Source organism: Haemaphysalis longicornis, unplaced genomic scaffold, assembly GCF_048455015.1.
Source record: "Haemaphysalis longicornis isolate Haplotype H1 unplaced genomic scaffold, Haemaphysalis longicornis Haplotype H1 scaffold_6, whole genome shotgun sequence".
Lineage (NCBI taxonomy): Eukaryota > Metazoa > Arthropoda > Arachnida > Ixodida > Ixodidae > Haemaphysalis > Haemaphysalis longicornis.
The window spans coordinates 167044270-167068861 of NW_027526407.1; the positions used below are offsets into that span (position 1 = coordinate 167044270).

At 46.4% G+C, this 24592-nt stretch overlaps 1 protein-coding gene and 1 non-coding gene across 2 annotated transcripts in view; both read right to left on the reverse strand.

Annotated features, from left to right (window-relative positions):
• LOC144143357 (uncharacterized) overlaps positions 1 to 24041 on the reverse strand; it is a 71365-nt gene extending 47324 nt beyond the window's left edge. The window contains exons 1-3 of the mRNA XM_077675126.1: positions 24027 to 24041; positions 23209 to 23302; positions 18710 to 19081 (exon numbers count right to left, since the gene is read on the reverse strand). Coding sequence (XP_077531252.1) covers positions 18710 to 19081; positions 23209 to 23302; positions 24027 to 24041 — 481 coding nt within the window. The remainder of the gene's footprint in view (positions 1 to 18709; positions 19082 to 23208; positions 23303 to 24026) is intronic.
• Positions 10772 to 10844, reverse strand: Trnas-gcu (transfer RNA serine (anticodon GCU)). The gene has a single exon. It is a non-coding gene; the product is annotated as a tRNA-Ser (tRNA).
• Positions 24042 to 24592: the final 551 nt, after the last annotated feature.

Genomic DNA, 24592 nt, shown 5'->3' on the forward strand with positions numbered 1-24592 from the left:
ACTGGAATGAAACGCATTCCATGCGGTGTCACAGGCAACTCTTTTTCATAGGGTACGCTAAAGTAGATCCAAAAAAAAAGTCGGCAGCGCCGCAGTATAATAAAACGTGGTCTGTTGTTTCGGGTTTCTTGCACGAAAGGTAAACTGTCGCCCATGGCCGACACCACTCTTTTTCAGCCATCCATGTTTCCACTAGAAGAGTTCCCGAATGAAACTTAAAAAAGAATGTTTTCATACATGCTTGGAGTGCCATCTTTTTTTTTGCGAGACAGTACATCTTTCACTGGCCCAATGCGGTACATAGTTCTGTACAGCTGTACTGGAAAAAGCACATCTCTTAGATCTTCTGACAGACGGTTTCTTGAAACACTTGGAAGGTACTCAAGAAAAACCCTTACACAGAGGAATCTCAAAGATTCACGGTTTCCTTGAGGTGACCTTTCACCGTGTAACGTTCATCACCACTAGAAACAACAAACTGCGGGAGTGAAGCCGCCAAAAACTTTGAAGAAATGGGTGAGGAAAGGCATCACTCGCATCGCGAAGAAACATAAATCTGGTGACAAGTTGTCGAAAAAACAGGTGTGCTAAGCCCGCCCCTCTCGCGGCTCCTCTCTCGACTTTACAGCGGGGGTTTATATTTGAAACTCCCCTGATGCCGGTCAACTAGTGCCGCCCCTCCAATACCGCGGGAGCCGTATAACGTGCTTTTCCCAGAGGCCGCCACGGAAGACGTGGTCAGATGTCGCGAATACCTATTAGCATTTCCGGACTGCAGAGAAGTCGCCGCGGAACTAGCTCAATGGTAGAGCACCGCACGCGTTATGCGGAGGTTGTGGGTTCGATTCCCGCTTCCGGAAAAAACGGCGCATTTTTTCTCGACTTGAATTTTCAATTATTTGTTCCTGCATAAAAAAAAAAAAAGGCAATCATGGCTCATTCGGCACTATAAAACACTGTTAAAAAAACGCCAAACAGCACTGGCAATGAGGACTGCAACTTTGATATGTGTCCTTACGGAATCCCTCGTCCCGTACGTCTCTGTTCTACAAAATGCATTACGAGGGTTCTGGCTTCAGCAGTCTGAAATGCCTTTGGCTATCCCCGACTTCCGACCACGTCTTACGTGCGGCCGCTGGGAAAAAGACGTTCTACGTCTTCCCGCGGTGGTCGAGGGGCGGCGCTAGTTGACCGGGCTCTGAGCAGTCGTAAATACAAAACCCCGCGCTATAGTCGAGAGAGAAGTCGCCGCGGAACTAGCTCAATGGTAGAGCACCGCACGCGTTATGCGGAGGTTGTGGGTTCGATTCCCGCTTCCGGAAAAAACGGCGCATTTTTTCTCGACTTGAATTTTCAATTATTTGTTCCTGCATAAAAAAAAAAAAAAGGCAATCATGGCTCATTCGGCACTATAAAACACTGTTAAACAAACGCCAAACAGCACTGGCAATGAGGACTGCAACTTTGATATGTGTCCTTACGGAATCCCTCGTCCCGTACGTCTCTGTTCTACAAAATGCATTACGAGGGTTCTGGCTTCAGCAGTCTGAAATGCCTTTGGCTATCCCCGACTTCCGACCACGTCTTACGTGCGGCCGCTGGGAAAAAGACGTTCTACGTCTTCCCGCGGTGGTCGAGGGGCGGCGCTAGTTGACCGGGCTCTGAGCAGTCGTAAATACAAAACCCCGCGCTATAGTCGAGAGAGAAGTCGCCGCGGAACTAGCTCAATGGTAGAGCACCGCACGCGTTATGCGGAGGTTGTGGGTTCGATTCCCGCTTCCGGAAAAAACGGCGCATTTTTTCTCGACTTGAATTTTCAATTATTTGTTCCTGCATAAAAAAAAAAAGGCAATCATGGCTCATTCGGCACTATAAAACACTGTTAAAAAAACGCCAAACAGCACTGGCAATGAGGACTGCAACTTTGATATGTGTCCTTACGGAATCCCTCGTCCCGTACGTCTCTGTTCTACAAAATGCATTACGAGGGTTCTGGCTTCAGCAGTCTGAAATGCCTTTGGCTATCCCCGACTTCCGACCACGTCTTACGTGCGGCCGCTGGGAAAAAGACGTTCTACGTCTTCCCGCGGTGGTCGAGGGGCGGCGCTAGTTGACCGGGCTCTGAGCAGTCGTAAATACAAAACCCCGCGCTATAGTCGAGAGAGAAGTCGCCGCGGAACTAGCTCAATGGTAGAGCACCGCACGCGTTATGCGGAGGTTGTGGGTTCGATTCCCGCTTCCGGAAAAAACGGCGCATTTTTTCTCGACTTGAATTTTCAATTATTTGTTCCTGCATAAAAAAAAAAAAGGCAATCATGGCTCATTCGGCACTATAAAACACTGTTAAAAAAACGCCAAACAGCACTGGCAATGAGGACTGCAACTTTGATATGTGTCCTTACGGAATCCCTCGTCCCGTACGTCTCTGTTCTACAAAATGCATTACGAGGGTTCTGGCTTCAGCAGTCTGAAATGCCTTTGGCTATCCCCGACTTCCGACCACGTCTTACGTGCGGCCGCTGGGAAAAAGACGTTCTACGTCTTCCCGCGGTGGTCGAGGGGCGGCGCTAGTTGACCGGGCTCTGAGCAGTCGTAAATACAAAACCCCGCGCTATAGTCGAGAGAGAAGTCGCCGCGGAACTAGCTCAATGGTAGAGCACCGCACGCGTTATGCGGAGGTTGTGGGTTCGATTCCCGCTTCCGGAAAAAACGGCGCATTTTTTCTCGACTTGAATTTTCAATTATTTGTTCCTGCATAAAAAAAAAAAAAGGCAATCATGGCTCATTCGGCACTATAAAACACTGTTAAAAAAACGCCAAACAGCACTGGCAATGAGGACTGCAACTTTGATATGTGTCCTTACGGAATCCCTCGTCCCGTACGTCTCTGTTCTACAAAATGCATTACGAGGGTTCTGGCTTCAGCAGTCTGAAATGCCTTTGGCTATCCCCGACTTCCGACCACGTCTTACGTGCGGCCGCTGGGAAAAAGACGTTCTACGTCTTCCCGCGGTGGTCGAGGGGCGGCGCTAGTTGACCGGGCTCTGAGCAGTCGTAAATACAAAACCCCGCGCTATAGTCGAGAGAGAAGTCGCCGCGGAACTAGCTCAATGGTAGAGCACCGCACGCGTTATGCGGAGGTTGTGGGTTCGATTCCCGCTTCCGGAAAAAACGGCGCATTTTTTCTCGACTTGAATTTTCAATTATTTGTTCCTGCATAAAAAAAAAAAAAAGGCAATCATGGCTCATTCGGCACTATAAAACACTGTTAAAAAAACGCCAAACAGCACTGGCAATGAGGACTGCAACTTTGATATGTGTCCTTACGGAATCCCTCGTCCCGTACGTCTCTGTTCTACAAAATGCATTACGAGGGTTCTGGCTTCAGCAGTCTGAAATGCCTTTGGCTATCCCCGACTTCCGACCACGTCTTACGTGCGGCCGCTGGGAAAAAGACGTTCTACGTCTTCCCGCGGTGGTCGAGGGGCGGCGCTAGTTGACCGGGCTCTGAGCAGTCGTAAATACAAAACCCCGCGCTATAGTCGAGAGAGAAGTCGCCGCGGAACTAGCTCAATGGTAGAGCACCGCACGCGTTATGCGGAGGTTGTGGGTTCGATTCCCGCTTCCGGAAAAAACGGCGCATTTTTTCTCGACTTGAATTTTCAATTATTTGTTCCTGCATAAAAAAAAAAAAAGGCAATCATGGCTCATTCGGCACTATAAAACACTGTTAAAAAAACGCCAAACAGCACTGGCAATGAGGACTGCAACTTTGATATGTGTCCTTACGGAATCCCTCGTCCCGTACGTCTCTGTTCTACAAAATGCATTACGAGGGTTCTGGCTTCAGCAGTCTGAAATGCCTTTGGCTATCCCCGACTTCCGACCACGTCTTACGTGCGGCCGCTGGGAAAAAGACGTTCTACGTCTTCCCGCGGTGGTCGAGGGGCGGCGCTAGTTGACCGGGCTCTGAGCAGTCGTAAATACAAAACCCCGCGCTATAGTCGAGAGAGAAGTCGCCGCGGAACTAGCTCAATGGTAGAGCACCGCACGCGTTATGCGGAGGTTGTGGGTTCGATTCCCGCTTCCGGAAAAAACGGCGCATTTTTTCTCGACTTGAATTTTCAATTATTTGTTCCTGCATAAAAAAAAAAAAGGCAATCATGGCTCATTCGGCACTATAAAACACTGTTAAAAAAACGCCAAACAGCACTGGCAATGAGGACTGCAACTTTGATATGTGTCCTTACGGAATCCCTCGTCCCGTACGTCTCTGTTCTACAAAATGCATTACGAGGGTTCTGGCTTCAGCAGTCTGAAATGCCTTTGGCTATCCCCGACTTCCGACCACGTCTTACGTGCGGCCGCTGGGAAAAAGACGTTCTACGTCTTCCCGCGGTGGTCGAGGGGCGGCGCTAGTTGACCGGGCTCTGAGCAGTCGTAAATACAAAACCCCGCGCTATAGTCGAGAGAGAAGTCGCCGCGGAACTAGCTCAATGGTAGAGCACCGCACGCGTTATGCGGAGGTTGTGGGTTCGATTCCCGCTTCCGGAAAAAACGGCGCATTTTTTCTCGACTTGAATTTTCAATTATTTGTTCCTGCATAAAAAAAAAAAAAAAAAAAAAGGCAATCATGGCTCATTCGGCACTATAAAACACTGTTAAAAAAACGCCAAACAGCACTGGCAATGAGGACTGCAACTTTGATATGTGTCCTTACGGAATCCCTCGTCCCGTACGTCTCTGTTCTACAAAATGCATTACGAGGGTTCTGGCTTCAGCAGTCTGAAATGCCTTTGGCTATCCCCGACTTCCGACCACGTCTTACGTGCGGCCGCTGGGAAAAAGACGTTCTACGTCTTCCCGCGGTGGTCGAGGGGCGGCGCTAGTTGACCGGGCTCTGAGCAGTCGTAAATACAAAACCCCGCGCTATAGTCGAGAGAGAAGTCGCCGCGGAACTAGCTCAATGGTAGAGCACCGCACGCGTTATGCGGAGGTTGTGGGTTCGATTCCCGCTTCCGGAAAAAACGGCGCATTTTTTCTCGACTTGAATTTTCAATTATTTGTTCCTGCATAAAAAAAAAAAAGGCAATCATGGCTCATTCGGCACTATAAAACACTGTTAAAAAAACGCCAAACAGCACTGGCAATGAGGACTGCAACTTTGATATGTGTCCTTACGGAATCCCTCGTCCCGTACGTCTCTGTTCTACAAAATGCATTACGAGGGTTCTGGCTTCAGCAGTCTGAAATGCCTTTGGCTATCCCCGACTTCCGACCACGTCTTACGTGCGGCCGCTGGGAAAAAGACGTTCTACGTCTTCCCGCGGTGGTCGAGGGGCGGCGCTAGTTGACCGGGCTCTGAGCAGTCGTAAATACAAAACCCCGCGCTATAGTCGAGAGAGAAGTCGCCGCGGAACTAGCTCAATGGTAGAGCACCGCACGCGTTATGCGGAGGTTGTGGGTTCGATTCCCGCTTCCGGAAAAAACGGCGCATTTTTTCTCGACTTGAATTTTCAATTATTTGTTCCTGCATAAAAAAAAAAAAGGCAATCATGGCTCATTCGGCACTATAAAACACTGTTAAAAAAACGCCAAACAGCACTGGCAATGAGGACTGCAACTTTGATATGTGTCCTTACGGAATCCCTCGTCCCGTACGTCTCTGTTCTACAAAATGCATTACGAGGGTTCTGGCTTCAGCAGTCTGAAATGCCTTTGGCTATCCCCGACTTCCGACCACGTCTTACGTGCGGCCGCTGGGAAAAAGACGTTCTACGTCTTCCCGCGGTGGTCGAGGGGCGGCGCTAGTTGACCGGGCTCTGAGCAGTCGTAAATACAAAACCCCGCGCTATAGTCGAGAGAGAAGTCGCCGCGGAACTAGCTCAATGGTAGAGCACCGCACGCGTTATGCGGAGGTTGTGGGTTCGATTCCCGCTTCCGGAAAAAACGGCGCATTTTTTCTCGACTTGAATTTTCAATTATTTGTTCCTGCATAAAAAAAAAAAAAGGCAATCATGGCTCATTCGGCACTATAAAACACTGTTAAAAAAACGCCAAACAGCACTGGCAATGAGGACTGCAACTTTGATATGTGTCCTTACGGAATCCCTCGTCCCGTACGTCTCTGTTCTACAAAATGCATTACGAGGGTTCTGGCTTCAGCAGTCTGAAATGCCTTTGGCTATCCCCGACTTCCGACCACGTCTTACGTGCGGCCGCTGGGAAAAAGACGTTCTACGTCTTCCCGCGGTGGTCGAGGGGCGGCGCTAGTTGACCGGGCTCTGAGCAGTCGTAAATACAAAACCCCGCGCTATAGTCGAGAGAGAAGTCGCCGCGGAACTAGCTCAATGGTAGAGCACCGCACGCGTTATGCGGAGGTTGTGGGTTCGATTCCCGCTTCCGGAAAAAACGGCGCATTTTTTCTCGACTTGAATTTTCAATTATTTGTTCCTGCATAAAAAAAAAAAAGGCAATCATGGCTCATTCGGCACTATAAAACACTGTTAAAAAAACGCCAAACAGCACTGGCAATGAGGACTGCAACTTTGATATGTGTCCTTACGGAATCCCTCGTCCCGTACGTCTCTGTTCTACAAAATGCATTACGAGGGTTCTGGCTTCAGCAGTCTGAAATGCCTTTGGCTATCCCCGACTTCCGACCACGTCTTACGTGCGGCCGCTGGGAAAAAGACGTTCTACGTCTTCCCGCGGTGGTCGAGGGGCGGCGCTAGTTGACCGGGCTCTGAGCAGTCGTAAATACAAAACCCCGCGCTATAGTCGAGAGAGAAGTCGCCGCGGAACTAGCTCAATGGTAGAGCACCGCACGCGTTATGCGGAGGTTGTGGGTTCGATTCCCGCTTCCGGAAAAAACGGCGCATTTTTTCTCGACTTGAATTTTCAATTATTTGTTCCTGCATAAAAAAAAAAAAAGGCAATCATGGCTCATTCGGCACTATAAAACACTGTTAAAAAAACGCCAAACAGCACTGGCAATGAGGACTGCAACTTTGATATGTGTCCTTACGGAATCCCTCGTCCCGTACGTCTCTGTTCTACAAAATGCATTACGAGGGTTCTGGCTTCAGCAGTCTGAAATGCCTTTGGCTATCCCCGACTTCCGACCACGTCTTACGTGCGGCCGCTGGGAAAAAGACGTTCTACGTCTTCCCGCGGTGGTCGAGGGGCGGCGCTAGTTGACCGGGCTCTGAGCAGTCGTAAATACAAAACCCCGCGCTATAGTCGAGAGAGAAGTCGCCGCGGAACTAGCTCAATGGTAGAGCACCGCACGCGTTATGCGGAGGTTGTGGGTTCGATTCCCGCTTCCGGAAAAAACGGCGCATTTTTTCTCGACTTGAATTTTCAATTATTTGTTCCTGCATAAAAAAAAAAAAAAAAAGGCAATCATGGCTCATTCGGCACTATAAAACACTGTTAAAAAAACGCCAAACAGCACTGGCAATGAGGACTGCAACTTTGATATGTGTCCTTACGGAATCCCTCGTCCCGTACGTCTCTGTTCTACAAAATGCATTACGAGGGTTCTGGCTTCAGCAGTCTGAAATGCCTTTGGCTATCCCCGACTTCCGACCACGTCTTACGTGCGGCCGCTGGGAAAAAGACGTTCTACGTCTTCCCGCGGTGGTCGAGGGGCGGCGCTAGTTGACCGGGCTCTGAGCAGTCGTAAATACAAAACCCCGCGCTATAGTCGAGAGAGAAGTCGCCGCGGAACTAGCTCAATGGTAGAGCACCGCACGCGTTATGCGGAGGTTGTGGGTTCGATTCCCGCTTCCGGAAAAAACGGCGCATTTTTTCTCGACTTGAATTTTCAATTATTTGTTCCTGCATAAAAAAAAAAAAGGCAATCATGGCTCATTCGGCACTATAAAACACTGTTAAAAAAACGCCAAACAGCACTGGCAATGAGGACTGCAACTTTGATATGTGTCCTTACGGAATCCCTCGTCCCGTACGTCTCTGTTCTACAAAATGCATTACGAGGGTTCTGGCTTCAGCAGTCTGAAATGCCTTTGGCTATCCCCGACTTCCGACCACGTCTTACGTGCGGCCGCTGGGAAAAAGACGTTCTACGTCTTCCCGCGGTGGTCGAGGGGCGGCGCTAGTTGACCGGGCTCTGAGCAGTCGTAAATACAAAACCCCGCGCTATAGTCGAGAGAGAAGTCGCCGCGGAACTAGCTCAATGGTAGAGCACCGCACGCGTTATGCGGAGGTTGTGGGTTCGATTCCCGCTTCCGGAAAAAACGGCGCATTTTTTCTCGACTTGAATTTTCAATTATTTGTTCCTGCATAAAAAAAAAAAAAAGGCAATCATGGCTCATTCGGCACTATAAAACACTGTTAAAAAAACGCCAAACAGCACTGGCAATGAGGACTGCAACTTTGATATGTGTCCTTACGGAATCCCTCGTCCCGTACGTCTCTGTTCTACAATATATATATATATATATATATATATAGAGAGAGAGAGAGAGAGAGAGAGAGAGAGAGAGAGGAGATAGAGAGAGAGAGAAAAAAATTTCCTGCTAATATAGGGCCGGGTATGTTTGCTTTAACAGTTACAGCAGCTAATCCTGAAATGTTTTGGCTGGCGCGTAGAAGGGTACCTATTCGGAACACTCTTTTCTGCCTTTTCGTTGCGCTTGCGCGGGAATTCTATAGTGTAAGCATCAGGTCAGTAGCGGGGAAACAGGGTGCAGACAAAAGTCACAATGAAAGACTGAAGTCACTCTGTAGCTACAGGGCATCTACCACAACATCAAGAAGAATTCATAGGGTGCTGCAGTGCCTAGCGCACGATTCCTCATGCCCCATTAACGTACAGTGTCGACCGCGGCCATATGTTCAGTCGAGAAATCAGTTCATGCTTTCATTTCTTTTTCAGAAAGAACAAGCCATATATAATTCCATCCACCGGTCGGCCAGTGTGCATAGAGCCGGCGTTCTGTTGGTGTGGTGAATATTGGCTGCACCATTAACTACGTAAAGATCTCTACGGTTTCACCCATATTTGGGAATCAGACTGACATTGTAATCAGATATAAATAGCCACTCGATGTTTATAAAGGGTGCATTGCTCTCTGCAATGCAGCACTTACCTACAGGTCTACACTGCACTAGCCACTAGGTATCTGTACAAAGAGATTGGTGGATATACAGTGCAGACCCTCTTCGTAGCTACGCAAAAAACTTGAAATGTTGTAGTTCCAGATCGCTGCAATTCCGAGGAGACGCTTTTTTGGAACCTATCATTTGCAAAGTCAAGTCGTTTCCGGAATATTTTGAAAAACCCGAAAAAACTCTCAGAATTCTTTGGGTCTTTCAATAGCGTGATGACGCAGCTGCTTCATGATTGGGGTGATTTAGATATTCCGTTCCCAAGAGCCAAGGTAAGCTCACCGTGGTCATCTTTAAACCGCGCCTCTCGTAGATAATCACCGTGGATAAAAAGAATTACATGGACATTAAATGGACGATAACTTTCTCTTATTGCCCACCAGCCATAAAGTGAACAAAAAATTAATCAAAAAATTTTATGTCCTGTTACAGAAACATCATGTGTGTTCAATCGTACTTGTTATTTAAGCAAGTATTTTATCAATATAAACAAAAATCTATATTTCGTCACAAAACATGCATATTCTGAAATTATTTGCTTGAAGGTTTCTTTTTTTTTATGTAATACCGCTGAAAACGCATCTGGCTTAACCTAGAGTATAGCATATTTTTACGATTGTAGCGTTCCCCAATGGTTACGCGCAGAATATTTGAGGTATGAAAATTCGAAAAAGATGTTCACGTATTGATTCGGAATATAGTTAGTTAAAGTTTTGAACTAATTACCATAAGTGGCATTTATTATGGCTGTTTTGAAGCGGAATAAGCTCGTCTTACCACGCTTCAAAGACTCGATTGTGCCGCGCACACAAATTTGGAAGCAACTTTACCAAAAATACGGAATAACATTATGCACACACGTTACTCTTTAAATGTTATTTAGGCAGCCTGGCGCCCTGTTCACATGTTCCTGGTACAGGTTTCCTTCTGCTAGCCATCATAATTGTTCCTTCCTGGCACTTTTTATTGGCATTCTATTCTACTTCTGATTATGATGTCTTTCCAACGCACAAGAATTCACCGATTCATCGCGGCCGCAATTTTAAGGTAGATAAACGTTATGCACTATGAACATCTGGGATAAACGTGCGATTGAAGCAGCAGTGGGTCTACAATACTTCAATGTACTTTCATATTAGAATGCAGTTTTGAGACTACAAAATGGCTAATAAGCACTCTCCACCCTTTGAAGTTTCTTTAACCTTGATGTCTTCAAGTATGCAGTTTTCTGGTTCCGGTCTTAAACTCGTCTCGGTAACTTGTCTGGTCCATAACTTGACTGTCGTTATCAAATTGTCGAGTTCTTTTCGACACCTCCGCTTGACAACGTTTCTTGCCTGTCTGCATTGTATTTGCAAAAGGCCAATTTTTTTGTATGTCCGATTTGTACTTCGCAAACTTTTTGTATGTTTTTGAAGGCATCAGTGAAGTTCTTTGTTGCAGATTTTGTTTTCTTTTAGATAACCGTTGATTGATTGATTGATTTTAGGGTTTAGCGTGCCAACGCAACGCAGGCGATTAGGCGCGCCGTACTGGAGGGCTCCGGAATAATTTTGACCACCTGGGGATCTTTTACGTGCGCTGAAATCTCGTACACACCGGCGTTTTTGCTTTTCGCCTCCATCACAAAAGCGGCCGCCGCGGCCGGGAATCAAACCCATGACTTCGTGCTCAGCAGCCACACGCTTTAACCACTGAGCCACCGCGGCTGATTTTTTTTATATTAATCAGTCATTTTTGCACGCCTTACTTTATTGACCTGGATATCACCTCTTTTTTACGTAATTCCTGGATGGCATGGCCGGAATAAGGTTGGGGCTACGCGAGCTGCAGCACCGGGCCCCCAGCTGTCAGGGGCCCCGCTCGATCATATGAAAAAAAAATATCTTCAGTGTGCTCGCTGCCTGCGTTGAAAGTTGAAGGTAGAAGCTTCAACCTCACCTTCACACCGAAGATGACTAACTCGTGACAGGTGTGGAGGTGTAGGTTGATGACCCTTACTTTATGGTTGACGACCTTCGAGTTGATTTCAATTTAAATTAGTTAGTCCTACTCCACTTCCTTGCTTTCCCGAGATTTATGAGATGTCTCAGACCAACCAAAAGTCATGGGTACAGAGCTTGCCGGGCCTAAGAAGCCACATAAAAAAGTCCTCGAGCTCGGCTCCTGTCTTTTCCGGCGCAGGTCGTTTCGGTAGTCTTTTCGGTACACGGACATCTAAGTACGCAGACATTTCGGCGCGCGCCCGTTTCGGCATAAGAGAGGTTCCGGCATGAGGATAATGAAATAAAATCTTAGGAACATTGTAAATTGTTTAAGCCTAAGTGACGTTATATATGTAATTATTGACAACTTAACCACTGCCCTAGGAGCTAATACACAGTTTCTGCCAGAAAATTCAATGTATAGCGTTTGACAGGGAAGTTCATTGCGCTGACGACCCGTTTAATAAAGCTGGTTGATTAGTTGAATCACATAGGCGTGATTGATATCGACTCGACATTTCTCACTGAATGGTCAGCGTATATATGGCTATTTAAATATTCTAACGTTGTGTAGGCCACTCGCGGTGTCGTTCGGTTTCAGCCCACGCCTCTGGGCTGTAGCCTCTGCAGGCTGTCTGTGCAACAAGCGTTGCGAAGCTAAATGTCCGTGCAACGCCATTCGTAGCGTAATTCTCTAGGCGCCACTCCCTGTGGACGCAGAGGCCGCCGGGCCAGCACGACCCCAGCGGACCCCTTCTAGCTGGGGAATCAGCAGGCGTACGGGGTTTGAAGAGCTCAGGCGTGGACGCCAAACAAAGTAACAACAACGTCTGTTTGTTTTCGCGATGACGAAAGCTATGTCCACTTACAAACGCATCCTACGTGCGGCCTCTTCGATGCCACCTTGAAAACAGAACTCCGCCACTACTAGGGGACAGTAAGCTTTTTGTCCCAGTGGGCGCTTTTCACTCTGAAATGAGCCGGCGGATGGCGCGGATCAAAGGGAAGCCCGCATATTTGGTCCCGATTGAGCACAGCGGCATGCAGGAGGACAGGAGCCCCCGAAGGAGCGCGGGAAAAACACGGAAGACGTGTTGAGGGCTCCAAAACAAAAGGTCCACTCATACTCGCCTCCGTCGTTGACCCCGAATCTAGACGAGAAGCTTCAGCGTGCTTCCACAGCCAGTTACGCCCGGACAACGACCCTACCGATTGACAAAAAAACTGACTGCCTGAACTTTTGCGCGGCACCGACAGGAGCAGCTTTTACGCCTGATAAAATTCGTTATGTAATCAAGCCAAGAAATTATTTCCGGAAAGCGTAAAATACTTATAATTTCTCACTGATCAGAGAGCATAACATCGGCTTCGAAAACTTTCGTGTATTAAAGCGGAACCATCGTCATCATCATAATCATCATTAGGGCCCCAAGGACGCAGTAGCCTCGGGCCCCAAAGTTTCCTAATCCGGCACTGCTGGATGCTGAAGTTTTTCAACCCCACTTTGATTGGGTCGATGTTCATATCGGCTTGTATGGTTATTTTCTTGAAGAGTCTGTGATGATTTCAATAAGTGCTGGAATCGGATTGTCCCGAATGCGGTAGCTCATCAAATTTTTTGTGTTGCAGTGAATTCCTTTTGCTGGTGCCACGTGGAAATTCTGCTATTATTTCTCGGACGCCTTAGATCTGCGGTTGACACCAAGAGTGCTTGGACATTGTGTGAGGGAATATTTTTGAGTCGTGCTTTTGGAGCGCGGGAAGAATAGCGCGATAATAGAGTCGTTGATAACATCTACCTTCACGGCATAGTCTATTTTGTTTTCGTTCTGTCGGGACGATCTCGTCTTGTTTGGGCCACGTGGCGTTTGTGTTACCCTGTATAGATCTTCAAAACCTTCGATCTGCGCTCGACGTAAACAGTGCGCGAACCTTGTGCTAGGGAACAAACTCTGGGAGTGATTTAGAAGTTCTGACGAAGTAGCCCAGTAAATAAAGCCCCAGAATAACACTACTTGCAGGCCTCTATGAGATCAGTTTTTTTTTTCTTTTTTATGGCATGACCACCTTTTCTTCGGAGTTACGTATGATATATTTCACCAGATGTTGCTTTTTTGAGCCATCGATCTGCGCCAGACGTCCACTGTGTGTAAAAGTTATGTGGGGAAATATTCTCGGGTCATGCTGTAGTAGTCTTTGCATATTCGACTCATAAAAATATAGTAGATGACACCAGCGTTTGTGTCTCAATACAGTCAAGGCAAAGGCGTTTTGGGTGCTTATAGAGCGTAATGTGTGGATCCCTAGAGAGGGGAAGCGTGGCAGGGGGCGCAAGAAAGTTAGATAGGGAGGTGAGGTCAAGAATATTTCGGGGATAAATTGGTCGCAGGTAGCACAGGACCGGGATAATTGGAGATAAATGGGAGAGGCCTTTGCCCTGCAGTGGGCGTAGATAGGCTGGTGATGGTGATGATAGAGCGTAATGAAACAGAGTTGCTGCATAAAGCCTTGATGTCTTCAAAGCACTGCCCGTAACCGATTATCGAGAAATTTGCAGCGAGGATTTTCTTCGCACAGCCGAGGTAAATTATTTAGAGGTTATCCACGCCTGAGTGGCATATGACGTTGGCGTGAAAGGTCGCAGATATAGGGTATTGGTCCGCTTCGTACCAACAGTGAAAATGAAAGTTTTCAGAAGTTTGTTGTTTTCTAGTGTCTTGGTTTTGCCGGACCATTTGGCAGTTTAAACCAAACTCAACTACGCCATGTCTAGAGACGTCATACTAGAGCCACTCATACAATGCCTCGTAGTGACCTTGAGAAGCCGCAGTACATGAAGGGCGGGTGTTACATTACGGCAGGTCATCCTTTGAGTAAGGCGATCACGGCTGCGGCCACACGTAGTCTGCACAATACGTCACCACGTTACTAAGCGAGGGTAATAACTGGTTCGCCGTTGCTTCCTCACTCATTCTCGCCGTAGATGGTGAGCAGGCTGGTCATGTATGCCCGCGATCGCATAAAAGCGACCGGTTGGATTCACGTTTTGAATGTACATACCTAGTTGGCAAGCTGCAAAGAAAGAACCAATGTAGTCTGTTTCCACATAACATTTTGTTCTTGGCGCAGCCAAACTGTTCATCCGTCTTATGATACAGACAAAAAAGAGCTTTACTGAACAACTAATATCGTAGTTTAGAACAACTGAAAAACAAAGGGTAAAAAACTGAAGGGTTGAATCTAAGTGTTCATTCCCAGAGCACACGTTCCCTGACCACCTACTCTGCTTCTGCCCCCACCACGCGGAACCGAGAGCAGACCTCCACCGAGCGCTCCAGCGTCTAGTTCTTCCCAGTGTGGGCATGGAGGACCTTCTGTGCCCGAAGGGGGCTGCGGCAACCCATCGAGAAGTCTTCGCCCACCTGCTCCATTACCTGGAGACGACTGGCCTCAGACAGTGGCTGTAGCCCGGAGTGCAGTGACTGACTAATGTGCCCGGACTGACAGCTTTCTAGGACTCTCTCTCTCTCTCTCTCTCTCTCTATATATATATATATATAGAGATATATATATATATATATATATATATATATATATATATATATATATATATATATATATATATATATATATATATATATATATATATATATATATATATATATATATATATATCAAAAAGTAGAGTCCGACGCAAGTCTCAAAAAACAAAAACAAATATGTTTACTAACGTTTCGACTGGTGGTCCAGTCTTCATCGGAGTAACATTTACAGTACACTGCAGAACGCTTTTATAGGTGCGTGTGGAGAGAGGAGGAAGTTGCGCTACAGTGCGCCCTCTTTGAAAGAAATCATAAGTCATCATTCAGCAAAACAAGAAAAAACGCAAGACATACACATGAGAGGGAATGCACTGCCCTCCCTCTTTTTTGGGAGAAAAGGCGCGCTACAATGCGCCCTGTTTAAAAGTAGTTATTGGCAGCAAAACAAGCAAAACAAGAAAAAACGCAAGACATACACATGAGAGGGAATGCACTGTCCTCCCTCTTTTTTGGGAGAAAAGGTGCGCTACAATGCGCCCTGTTTAAAAGTAGTTATTGGCAAGTGGTACAACAAAGAGAAAAGAAAAATGCAAAGGGGCGTCTAGGAAGGAGGTAAATTGGCGCCTCTCCTCATAGGAATTAACAGAAGAAGCGGGGGCGGGGAAGAGAAAGGAGTAAAGGCGGCAGAACGAGATAAGGAAGTGGGTAACGCGCGTCAGCACGTCATCGCTTTTCGTCTTAGGAATGTGTCAACAGAAGAAGCGGGGTAAAAGCGGCAGAACGAGATAAGGAACTGGGGAGCACGCGTCAGCGCGCCTTCGCTTTTCGTCTTAGGAATGTGTCACGTGAAGCCGGCGCTATGTGGCTAAGCCGGCGCTAAGAGGCTAATTGAGTGAACCTGGAGGGATAAAGCCGGCGCTGGTATGCCTAAAAAGAGGATTGGTCACGCAAGAAGCGAACGGAAGAAAGGCAAGTAATTATTGTGGCAAACATGTCAACGCGCCCACGCCTTCGTTCAGCCCAGAGGATGCGGTTTTGAACTTAAATATGATATATGATTCGCGAACTTCGCGTGCGTGGTTGCTGTTGAAATTGGATTCAATTATTGTTACCTTCAAATTATTAAATGAATGACCCGTGATTCCGACGTGACGGGACAAAGGAAGGTTAGGAAGAGACTTGGCGTGTGCCCTATGATTGTTGAACCTTAATCTAAAAGCGTTCGCCGTCTGGCCAATATATTGCAGGTGGCAGGTATTGCACTCAAGCAGGTAAACTACGTTGGCGCTGTCACAGTTAAAATTTCCCTTCAGTTTTACAGAGAAGTGGGAGGCGGTGCTAGAGGCGGTTTTTGTTTTCGTAATGTGGGGGCATACCTGACAACGAGGCTTGTTGCAGGGCCCACAACCGGTCACTGGTGAATGGTTGAGCCTCGAAGATGTCAGAATGTCGCGCAGGTTTTTGTTTCGCCTATAGACAACACGTGGTGGTTCGGAAAATATAGATGCTAGTCGAGGACTTTGATTTAATATGTTGTGATGCTTTCGAAGTATGCCAGAAACATTCGGCACAGATGCGGAGTGAGTGAGAACTAGGTTACTTGAAGGGCGTCGGTCGGCTGGCTTCCTCGAGTTAAGGAGTTCATTGCGGCTCAGCGCTCCTGCTCGGCGAATTGAATCGTCAATTAATTGGAGCGGGTACTTTTGTTTGAGCAGATCGTTTTTTAGTCCCTCACAGTTGGAAAGAAAATCTGTTTCCTTGGAGCATATCCGGCGGAAGCGGTGCGCTTGACTGTAGGGTATGCCCGTTTTCCAGTGCTTAATGTGACTACTTTGAAAATGCAAATATTGATGGGAGTCCGTCGGTTTTCGGTAAAGGGTGGTCTCTAATTTGTTCTGCGAGACAGATACCGTCACGTCGAGGAAGTTGATGCTGGTAGCGGAAAACTGGTGTGAGAAAGAAATGTTAGGGTGGACCGCGTTAAACTCGGCTATAAATCTTAGTAGATTGGATTCTCCGTGTGGCCAAATCAGAAAGACATCATCGATGAAGCGCTTGTAAAAAAATGGCTTCAAGTCGATGCTTGCAAGAAACTCCTCCTCGAGGACTGCCATGAAAATATTTGCATAATTTGGCCCTATCCTTGTGCCCATGGATGTACCACTGACTTGAACATAGTGTTTGCCATTGAACTCGAAATTGTTTAGCTCAAGAATCAATCTCAGTAATAAGGCCAATGTGGAATTCTCGACGGGCTTAGGCTCCCGTGATTCACTGTAAGCGTGGATCACCGCTTGTATTCCATCAGAGTGGGGAATATTGGTATATAGTGACGTGACGTCCATGGTGACAAGCAGACAGCCACTGGGAATCTCAAGGTCTAATATTTCAGAGAGAAAGTGGTTGGTATCTCGTATGTATGAAGGAAAATTAGGGGGAATTTTGTTGATTAAGTTGTCGACATAGAGGGAAATATTTTCGGTAACCGTGCCTATGCCAGATACGATTGGGCGACCAGGGACATGTGCCTCGTGAATTTTGGGAAAAAGGTAGAACCTGCCGGCTATTGGGCTGAGTGGTATCAGAGAACGCACCGTCGTTTTGTCTATTTCTTTGGCCTCCAGTAGTGCTTCGAGGTTTTCCTTGACAATTTCTTTATATTCAAAAGTTGGATCAGATTGAAGAATTTTATAAAAGGATGTGTCGGATAATTGTCGGTCTGCTTCTTTGATGTAATCATCTCGATTCATTATCACTATTGCTCCACATTTATCAGCGGGCTTGATTACAATTTGGTGGCGACATGCCAACTTCTCAAGTGATTCTTTCTCTTTAATTGAAAGGTTGGGTCTAAAAGGCGTCTGCTTTTTATAGGCTTCAAGCACGTCATGTTGTACTGCTCTAATATATAGATCTAGACATTTATCGCGCTGAGTCGGTGGCGTCCAGTGCTTGGAGCTGGGTAAAGAGCCGGCATTGTCCGTGTTAGGGCGCCCATGAAAGAATTCACGCAATCTCATGTTGCGAGCGAAATTGTCTAAATCTTTAAGAAGCTGGAATTCGCTGAAACCTCCCGTTGCTGGACAAAAACTAAGGCCTTTGGATAGTGTGCGAACTTCGATCTCTGTCAGCACAACACTGGACAAGTTCACTTAATTACTGGTGGGGAAGACACTCTTCTCGGTCATTTTAGAGGATGATGGCATAGGAGGGGTAATTCAAAATGCTTCGGAGGAGGGACCATGTCGCGAGACATTTTTTTAGACTTCATCGTGGCTATTGAAGACTTTTTCTTGAGTTCAAAGACAGCTAGAGAATCAGATCCATGTTTGGTGAGAAGAGGCACCAAAGTCGATTCTTGCTCATGCACAGATTTAACTTCCGATTTGTAGTGATCTAAAACAATACTGGTTAATTCTAGAGATGCAGAAGTTAGGACATTTTTCCATCTAGCTTGGTTATGAGGGGACAATTCAGACGTAGCGGGTTCTAATTTCAACATGAGACCTTTCGGAACAGCAGATTCATTCAAATAGTGGGTGAGTGAGGTGACGTGCAATTCAAAGCGAATGCGTTTTTCTGCCAATTTTCTAGCATTTTGGAAGTTCCTAGACACGATTAAAGGAGCAGATTTACCAGTGTCTAAGGTGGGAAGTCAACTTTGGCGGTTGCTTGTTGAGGGCTCAGCATCGCTGCTCCGAAGGTTGTAGCGGCGGGGGCTTGGCTGGGGTCTGTGCGGAGCCGACGGCTGGGGTAGACGGCCCACGGCTGGAGCCGATGGCGTGTGTCTCTGTGGAACCGATGGCGTCCTATTATGACGGGGGGAGTCCTGGGTTGTCTGGCTCCATGGATCAGCTGAAGCGAAGCTGCACCACGTAGTATCATCGCTGGGTCTTCGAAGACACAGGCGCCGGATATGACTGGCCATGATGGCGACTCCCTCAAAACTGACGTGAAGTCCATCGGCAGCTAGTACCCGTGCCGCCGGGAGCCACTCCAAGCCATGGTCCAGGTAGAATGTAGTTCGGGAACGGCGGCAGAAGTTACGGAGCAGTTGATTGAAGCGGCAAGCTTCCTGATTGCAGCGGGTCACCAGGGAACGGTTTCGGCCGCCACGACGGCGATCAGTGCTCCTAGGGAGAATTAGGCTGGCGTACACGCGCGACACTTGGGGCCGCTTCCTGGTGATCGCGTCAAGCAGGGAGCGGTATTCTTCGAACACGGCCGTCGCCTTTTTTGAAGGAAGGTCATTGGTGCCCACATTTAGAATAACAGTCTTGGCACTGTCTGGGATGGAGTCTAGAAGGTCGTGCACATCGCTGACGCATGCACCACACTGTGTCACGAAGGCAGGGGTTCCAATGCGGTTGGGATCAAAATGCTGGAAGAGGTGCTTCGTTTGCGAGTCGCCGATGATGACTGTTGAAGTCGTGGTCTTGGGGTATGGGGTATCTCCACACAATGCTTTTGGACGTCGTCGGTGCTGGTGCCATGGTGAGTATACGGTCGAACAAAAGAAGTTTCCAATGGTCCAGAAAAAATATCAAAAAGTAGAGTCCGACGCAAGTCTCAAAAAACAAAAACAAACATGTTTACTAACGTTTCGACTGGTGGTCCAGTCTTCATCGGGGTAACATTTACAGTACACTGCAGAACGCTTTTATAGGTGCGTGTGGAGAGAGGAGGAAGTTGCGCTACAGTGCGCCCTCTTTGAAAGAAATCATAAGTCATCATTCAGCAAAACAAGAAAAAACGCAAGACATACACATGAGAGGGAATGCACTGCCCTCCCTCTTTTTTGGGAGAAAAGGCGCGCTACAATGCGCCCTGTTTAAAAGTAGTTATTGGCAGCAAAACAAGCAAAACAAGAAAAAACGCAAGACATACACATGAGAGGGAATGCACTGTCCTCCCTCTTTTTTGGGAGAAAAAGTGCGCTACAATGCGCCCTGTTTAAAAGTAGTTATTGGCAAGTGGTACAACAAAGAGAAAAGAAAAATGCAATATATATATATCTTTTTCTCTCTCTCTCCCTTTCTCAATCTATCTATCTATCTATCTATCTATCTATCTATCTATCTATCTATCTATCTATCTATCTATCTATCTATCTATCTATCTATCTATCTATCTATCTATCTATCTATCTATCTATCTATCTATCTATCTATCTATCTATCTCTGTGTGTGTGTGTTTGTGTGTGTCTCTCTCTCCATTTTATCCTGGCACTCCTCCTCTACTTCCCTTCGCCTGCACTGGGTTGACGCAGGTGAGCTCCCTGCCGAGCTCAAATTATCACCAGTGCCTTTCCTTTCCTTTTCCTCTCCCGCAAACCACAACGGCTTCATCATCCCTCCCCCTCGCGCATCGCACTGTAAAGAATATCACGGTATGGCTTGGACATCACTTTGTGTCATGTCTCAAAAAACTAAAATAAATAATGTTTGAGTCGTTCTCTCCTAAGGATGTTTTTTTACCTGTACAGACTGCGTTGAAAACAGCAGTGTTTTGACGCATTTAGCAACTGTAAGTCATTGTAAACTGGTGCCGTGCATTTGTTGGTCTAAATCACAAGCGAAGTTTCTGGGTCTCCAGCGTTAAAATTCTCGATTAGTTTTTAAACGTTCCTTTTGTACCCGTTTGTTAAAACACGTTCTTTGTATTTTGAAGTATCTCGCGAAGAGCCTGGTATGTGGGTTTGGGGTTTTTTCGGTCAGCTGATTCTTTCCCTCGCAGAATCTCCGTTCCGTATGCCGCTGTAGTGTGAAGCTTCCTAATTGCGAGTGAGAGAATATTTTGCCGGCAACAATTCAGTGGGTTTATTTTTTGAGTTTGTAATTATGCGGTATATTTTATTATATAGTTCCGCTACAGTGATTGTTAAGAGGGTGGCTCGGTATCCCATACTTTTTTTCTTGTGTGTCACCCGCCGCATGGCTCAGTTGCCAACGCGTTGTGCTGCTGAGCCCAAAGACGTGGGTTTCAAACCCGGCCGCCGTGTCCGGTTTTTAATGGAGGCGACATACGAAAACGCCCGTGTGTCCCGTATTTCGGTGCACGAAAAGATCCGGAAGTCGTTAAAATTAATCAGGATCCCTCGATTACGGCGCACCACCTCAGCGCATGTGAAGCTTATGCGTCTTAAACCCCTGTATCAATCCTTCCATTATATAGAAGGGTTGTGTACCAACAAATGTTGCATTGGTTGGGAAATGCGTTAATTGTTGTCTTAGTACATTCACACAGCTCGGTTGCTCTATACACCATATTTATGGTATGAGAACTTTCATGCAAGAAACATGATCGTGGCTTGTTGTGTGTTTTGAGGTAGATTTGAATTTTTGTTTTCTGAAAAGGGAGACTCTTGTAGACAGTCGGTCGGTTGATGTCATGCACATTCCGTCTTCAGATCGTTTCTTATTTTAGATGGCCCGTCCAGAAATCATTCTCCCAAGCGCCCTTTGTATCAGTGGAATGGCTTCTCTGACTTCTCTGAAAGTGGTATAAAAATGCAATTTAATGACACTTTACGATGCAATGAAATCCTTGAGGGGGAGCGCTGAGCGACATGCTGTCGTGGTGATTACGTCTTGCTTTATTCGGCGTGGGTAAGCCTATGGAACAACAAGCTCTGTGATACGTGGGTGTTGATTGGCTCCTGCGGGGTACTTATCGTTTTTTGCGTCATCCGTTGACTTTCTACAAATTGCGAAGTTTAGTTAAATATTTCGTGTTTTGGCGGTTGTGGTATTAGATGTGTCGCTTGGTAGGACCAGTTTGGGTATTCTTACGTGAATGTTCTCTGGGATTGCCCCCATAACAAATTTAGGGCGATGGCTATCTCGGCAGCATGGCCCACTCAGCGTTTGCCACACAGACCTTGTGGTATTGACAATGCCACAGAAAAATTCCAGAGCTTATGTGAAATACTGTTGTAATTAATCGAGTATAGTAACTTTCGTGCTTTATTTGGACCAATTTCATTTCGTGTCTGCTGATAATGAAGGCATTCTTGGTTTATTGTGAACCTGGAATTGCTTTTCGCCCCCTTATTGATCAGGTACGACATTTCGTAGCCGCCATATATCCCAATGTATGGACGTTTTGTTGTCGCCAGGTCTCGTATCGGCAGCGCAGGAAATTTTGAGGGTTGAAGATACGATTTCTGACAGAGCATAAAAAGATCATCACTGCAACGGCGCGGGGCATGCTAAAATACCACAATTTTGCTTTAGTCTTGAGAGCAGTAATAGTGGCCTCCCTTTCCCACTAGAGCTGTCGCCACGCTGCGTATGAGTACCAGACCAGCCCTCGCGTTTGCCTGCCTCAATCGCAGTTTCCGGTTACCCCAATTGACATATTTCGAGGCACACGTAATAACAATGCCTGATAGCAAAGGCCTCGCACGAAAGAAAGCCATCTCCGAATAGGTCTAGTGACAGTCTCGCAATAATAAATCCGCCAGTCTGTCACAAAACCTGATACGTCCATCATTGTTCTCGCTACTATAATAGAGGACCAAAACATTATCGCCGGTGAATGTCGTAACACCCGCTTTGCAGAACTTGTGAATGCTTCTCGATTGATGTGATGTTGTTTTGAACAAAAATGATCTCGTAAAACAGCATTTTATTGGTGATATGTTTGGTCTCAACCGGAACGTTCTCTTGACATCTTTTCACGGCTTATATTTTGCAGGCTTCCATGGCTTTCAAAAAGTATGGGTTCTGCGGAATTCTCTTTAAATCACACGGCCTTTTTAGGTGGAACAAAACGTGCATGAACAAAGGAAAGAAATTTATCTGCATCCACATAGTGGAGGAGATTGGATGCTGTGAAAAGCATTTGCCTGGTAAATGGCACTTGCCGTATCTGAAGGTTGAAACTGCTGAACACATGCTGGCTACTGAAGAACATGATTCACAATATGTAAAAATCATCACGCAACAGACTTTTATTCAAGGCCACTTTTTTATGAGGACTTATATGCCATTCTCTCTTGACTTTACAGCGCAGCTGTTAGCCTCCAAGTGGTAAGCATTTTTATTGTGAGGTCCCTTTCTGAAAAAGAAACTTCCAGTCTTTTTTTTATTTCGAGTACTTTCTATGCGCCGTACACAACACCTAAATCGTCAGGACACCAAGTCGTATTTTGTCGCCTGTAAACATGAAGCGGCTATGATCACAGCCACAGCTCTCCTTCATCTTGAAATTACACAAGAGTTCGATAACAGGAATTGAGCTGAAAAAGAGAACTGAAAGAGGGGAGTTTTGCAGACGCTCGTTGGATTGATGTCATGCACATTCTGTCTTTGAAACCCACACCCAAAACCTGTACCACGAACAAGCAGGTCGCCTCAAAAATCTCTCTCCCAACTCTTCTCTCCCTATCGCAGACCGTCGAATGTGGATCAGAATTAGTTTCAAACAGACACCTGTACCATGAATTGTACCTCCACTTTATTGCGCACTATGATGTTACTGACACTGCCCCATATATTGTCGCCACGCGCCCATCAAAAAAGCTACCTCCCTGCTTCCATACCTTCCAGCACATTGGAGGGCTCAAGGCAGGACTGCAGCTCGGAGATGACGAGGCCTTTTTTTCCGAAGCGAAGACGGCACTCGAAACACTCGGCCTGCCATAACACACCAGTAATAACGGTAGGGTAGAAGCCACAGCCCATTCTTCTTCCACGCCTACTACATACACTATCATTTATATAAGTCGTTTCTCTCCTGTTTCAAGCGCTATGAAGTGTGTTGTAGGGAATGAGAATTAGGTGCTCGCCAAGAGCTCCTTTACGAGTTGGGACTTTTTTTTATTTATTAGAGAACACGTCGCAGTCAACAAGATTCAGCGCTTACACAGGGTTTTAGGCTATGTCGACATTTCTGAGCATGCCAGAAAAATGCGAGCCAAGATTATAGCTGAGGACGCAAACCAGCATTAGTGTGCTACAGTAGGAATAAGTTGATCGGCATATTTAGGGGAAAATTTGGGTTAAAGTTGACTCTTCTCTACTTTTTGTTCATTTTCTGGCTCCAATACATGAACTTCCGGTCCCAAGTGGGAGGTGTTTATTGTTATTTTTCACTTTTTAGCACTGATGGTTGTGCCTCGCCCTTACTCCCTCCTGGCCACTTACGAACTACTTAAGAACGAAGCGATCGTGACACCGTTTAACCAAAGTGACGCTAACCAAACTCGTGACGTCAGTAACGACAGCACCTTCAACACTATACAAACCGGACTAAAACATCGGTCAATGGGATTTGTGGCCCCAAGTGGGAGACGACTAATCTAATTTCTCTTTTGTTTCATGTACAAAGTTTCTTTCCTGTTTTTGTACTGATACTTACGGCCTGCAGATCCATCTTTATGAACTAGTATAGATTTTTGTTCTTATCGTGTTCGCGTTTGTTCATTCATTCCTAGCTGAAAGCCTAAACGTTTCTGCTACGGCCGTTTTTGCACTGAAGTATGTCTTATCCGGGTAGTTAGCCCTAGGCCGACGACGCTTCTGTTGTCCCTGTGTTCCGCAACGTGCTGGTGATGGAAAAAAAATATGAGGCCTATGATTGATGATGTGGTCACATTTTTAAAGAAGTGTCATGATGACACGCTGACCAGTTTAAAAGAAATCAACCAGAAAATCACGAGCCCTCAGTCCTGCCAAACCAGAGTACAAGAACCATAAACAACGTATGAGACCTTCATGGAAGCTTTGGAATGTCACCTACAACGTTGAGAACGACAAGAAAAATGTATGCAAAAGAAATGAAGGACTTTTAAACGTCTTGGACGATATAAACAATGAAATAGGGCGAAATAACATTATAATCAAAGGCCTTCCGGAAGAAGACAATGGAGGTTATGTCCAGTACGAAAAAAACGTCAACAAAGTCTTCTAAAAACACCTTCAAAT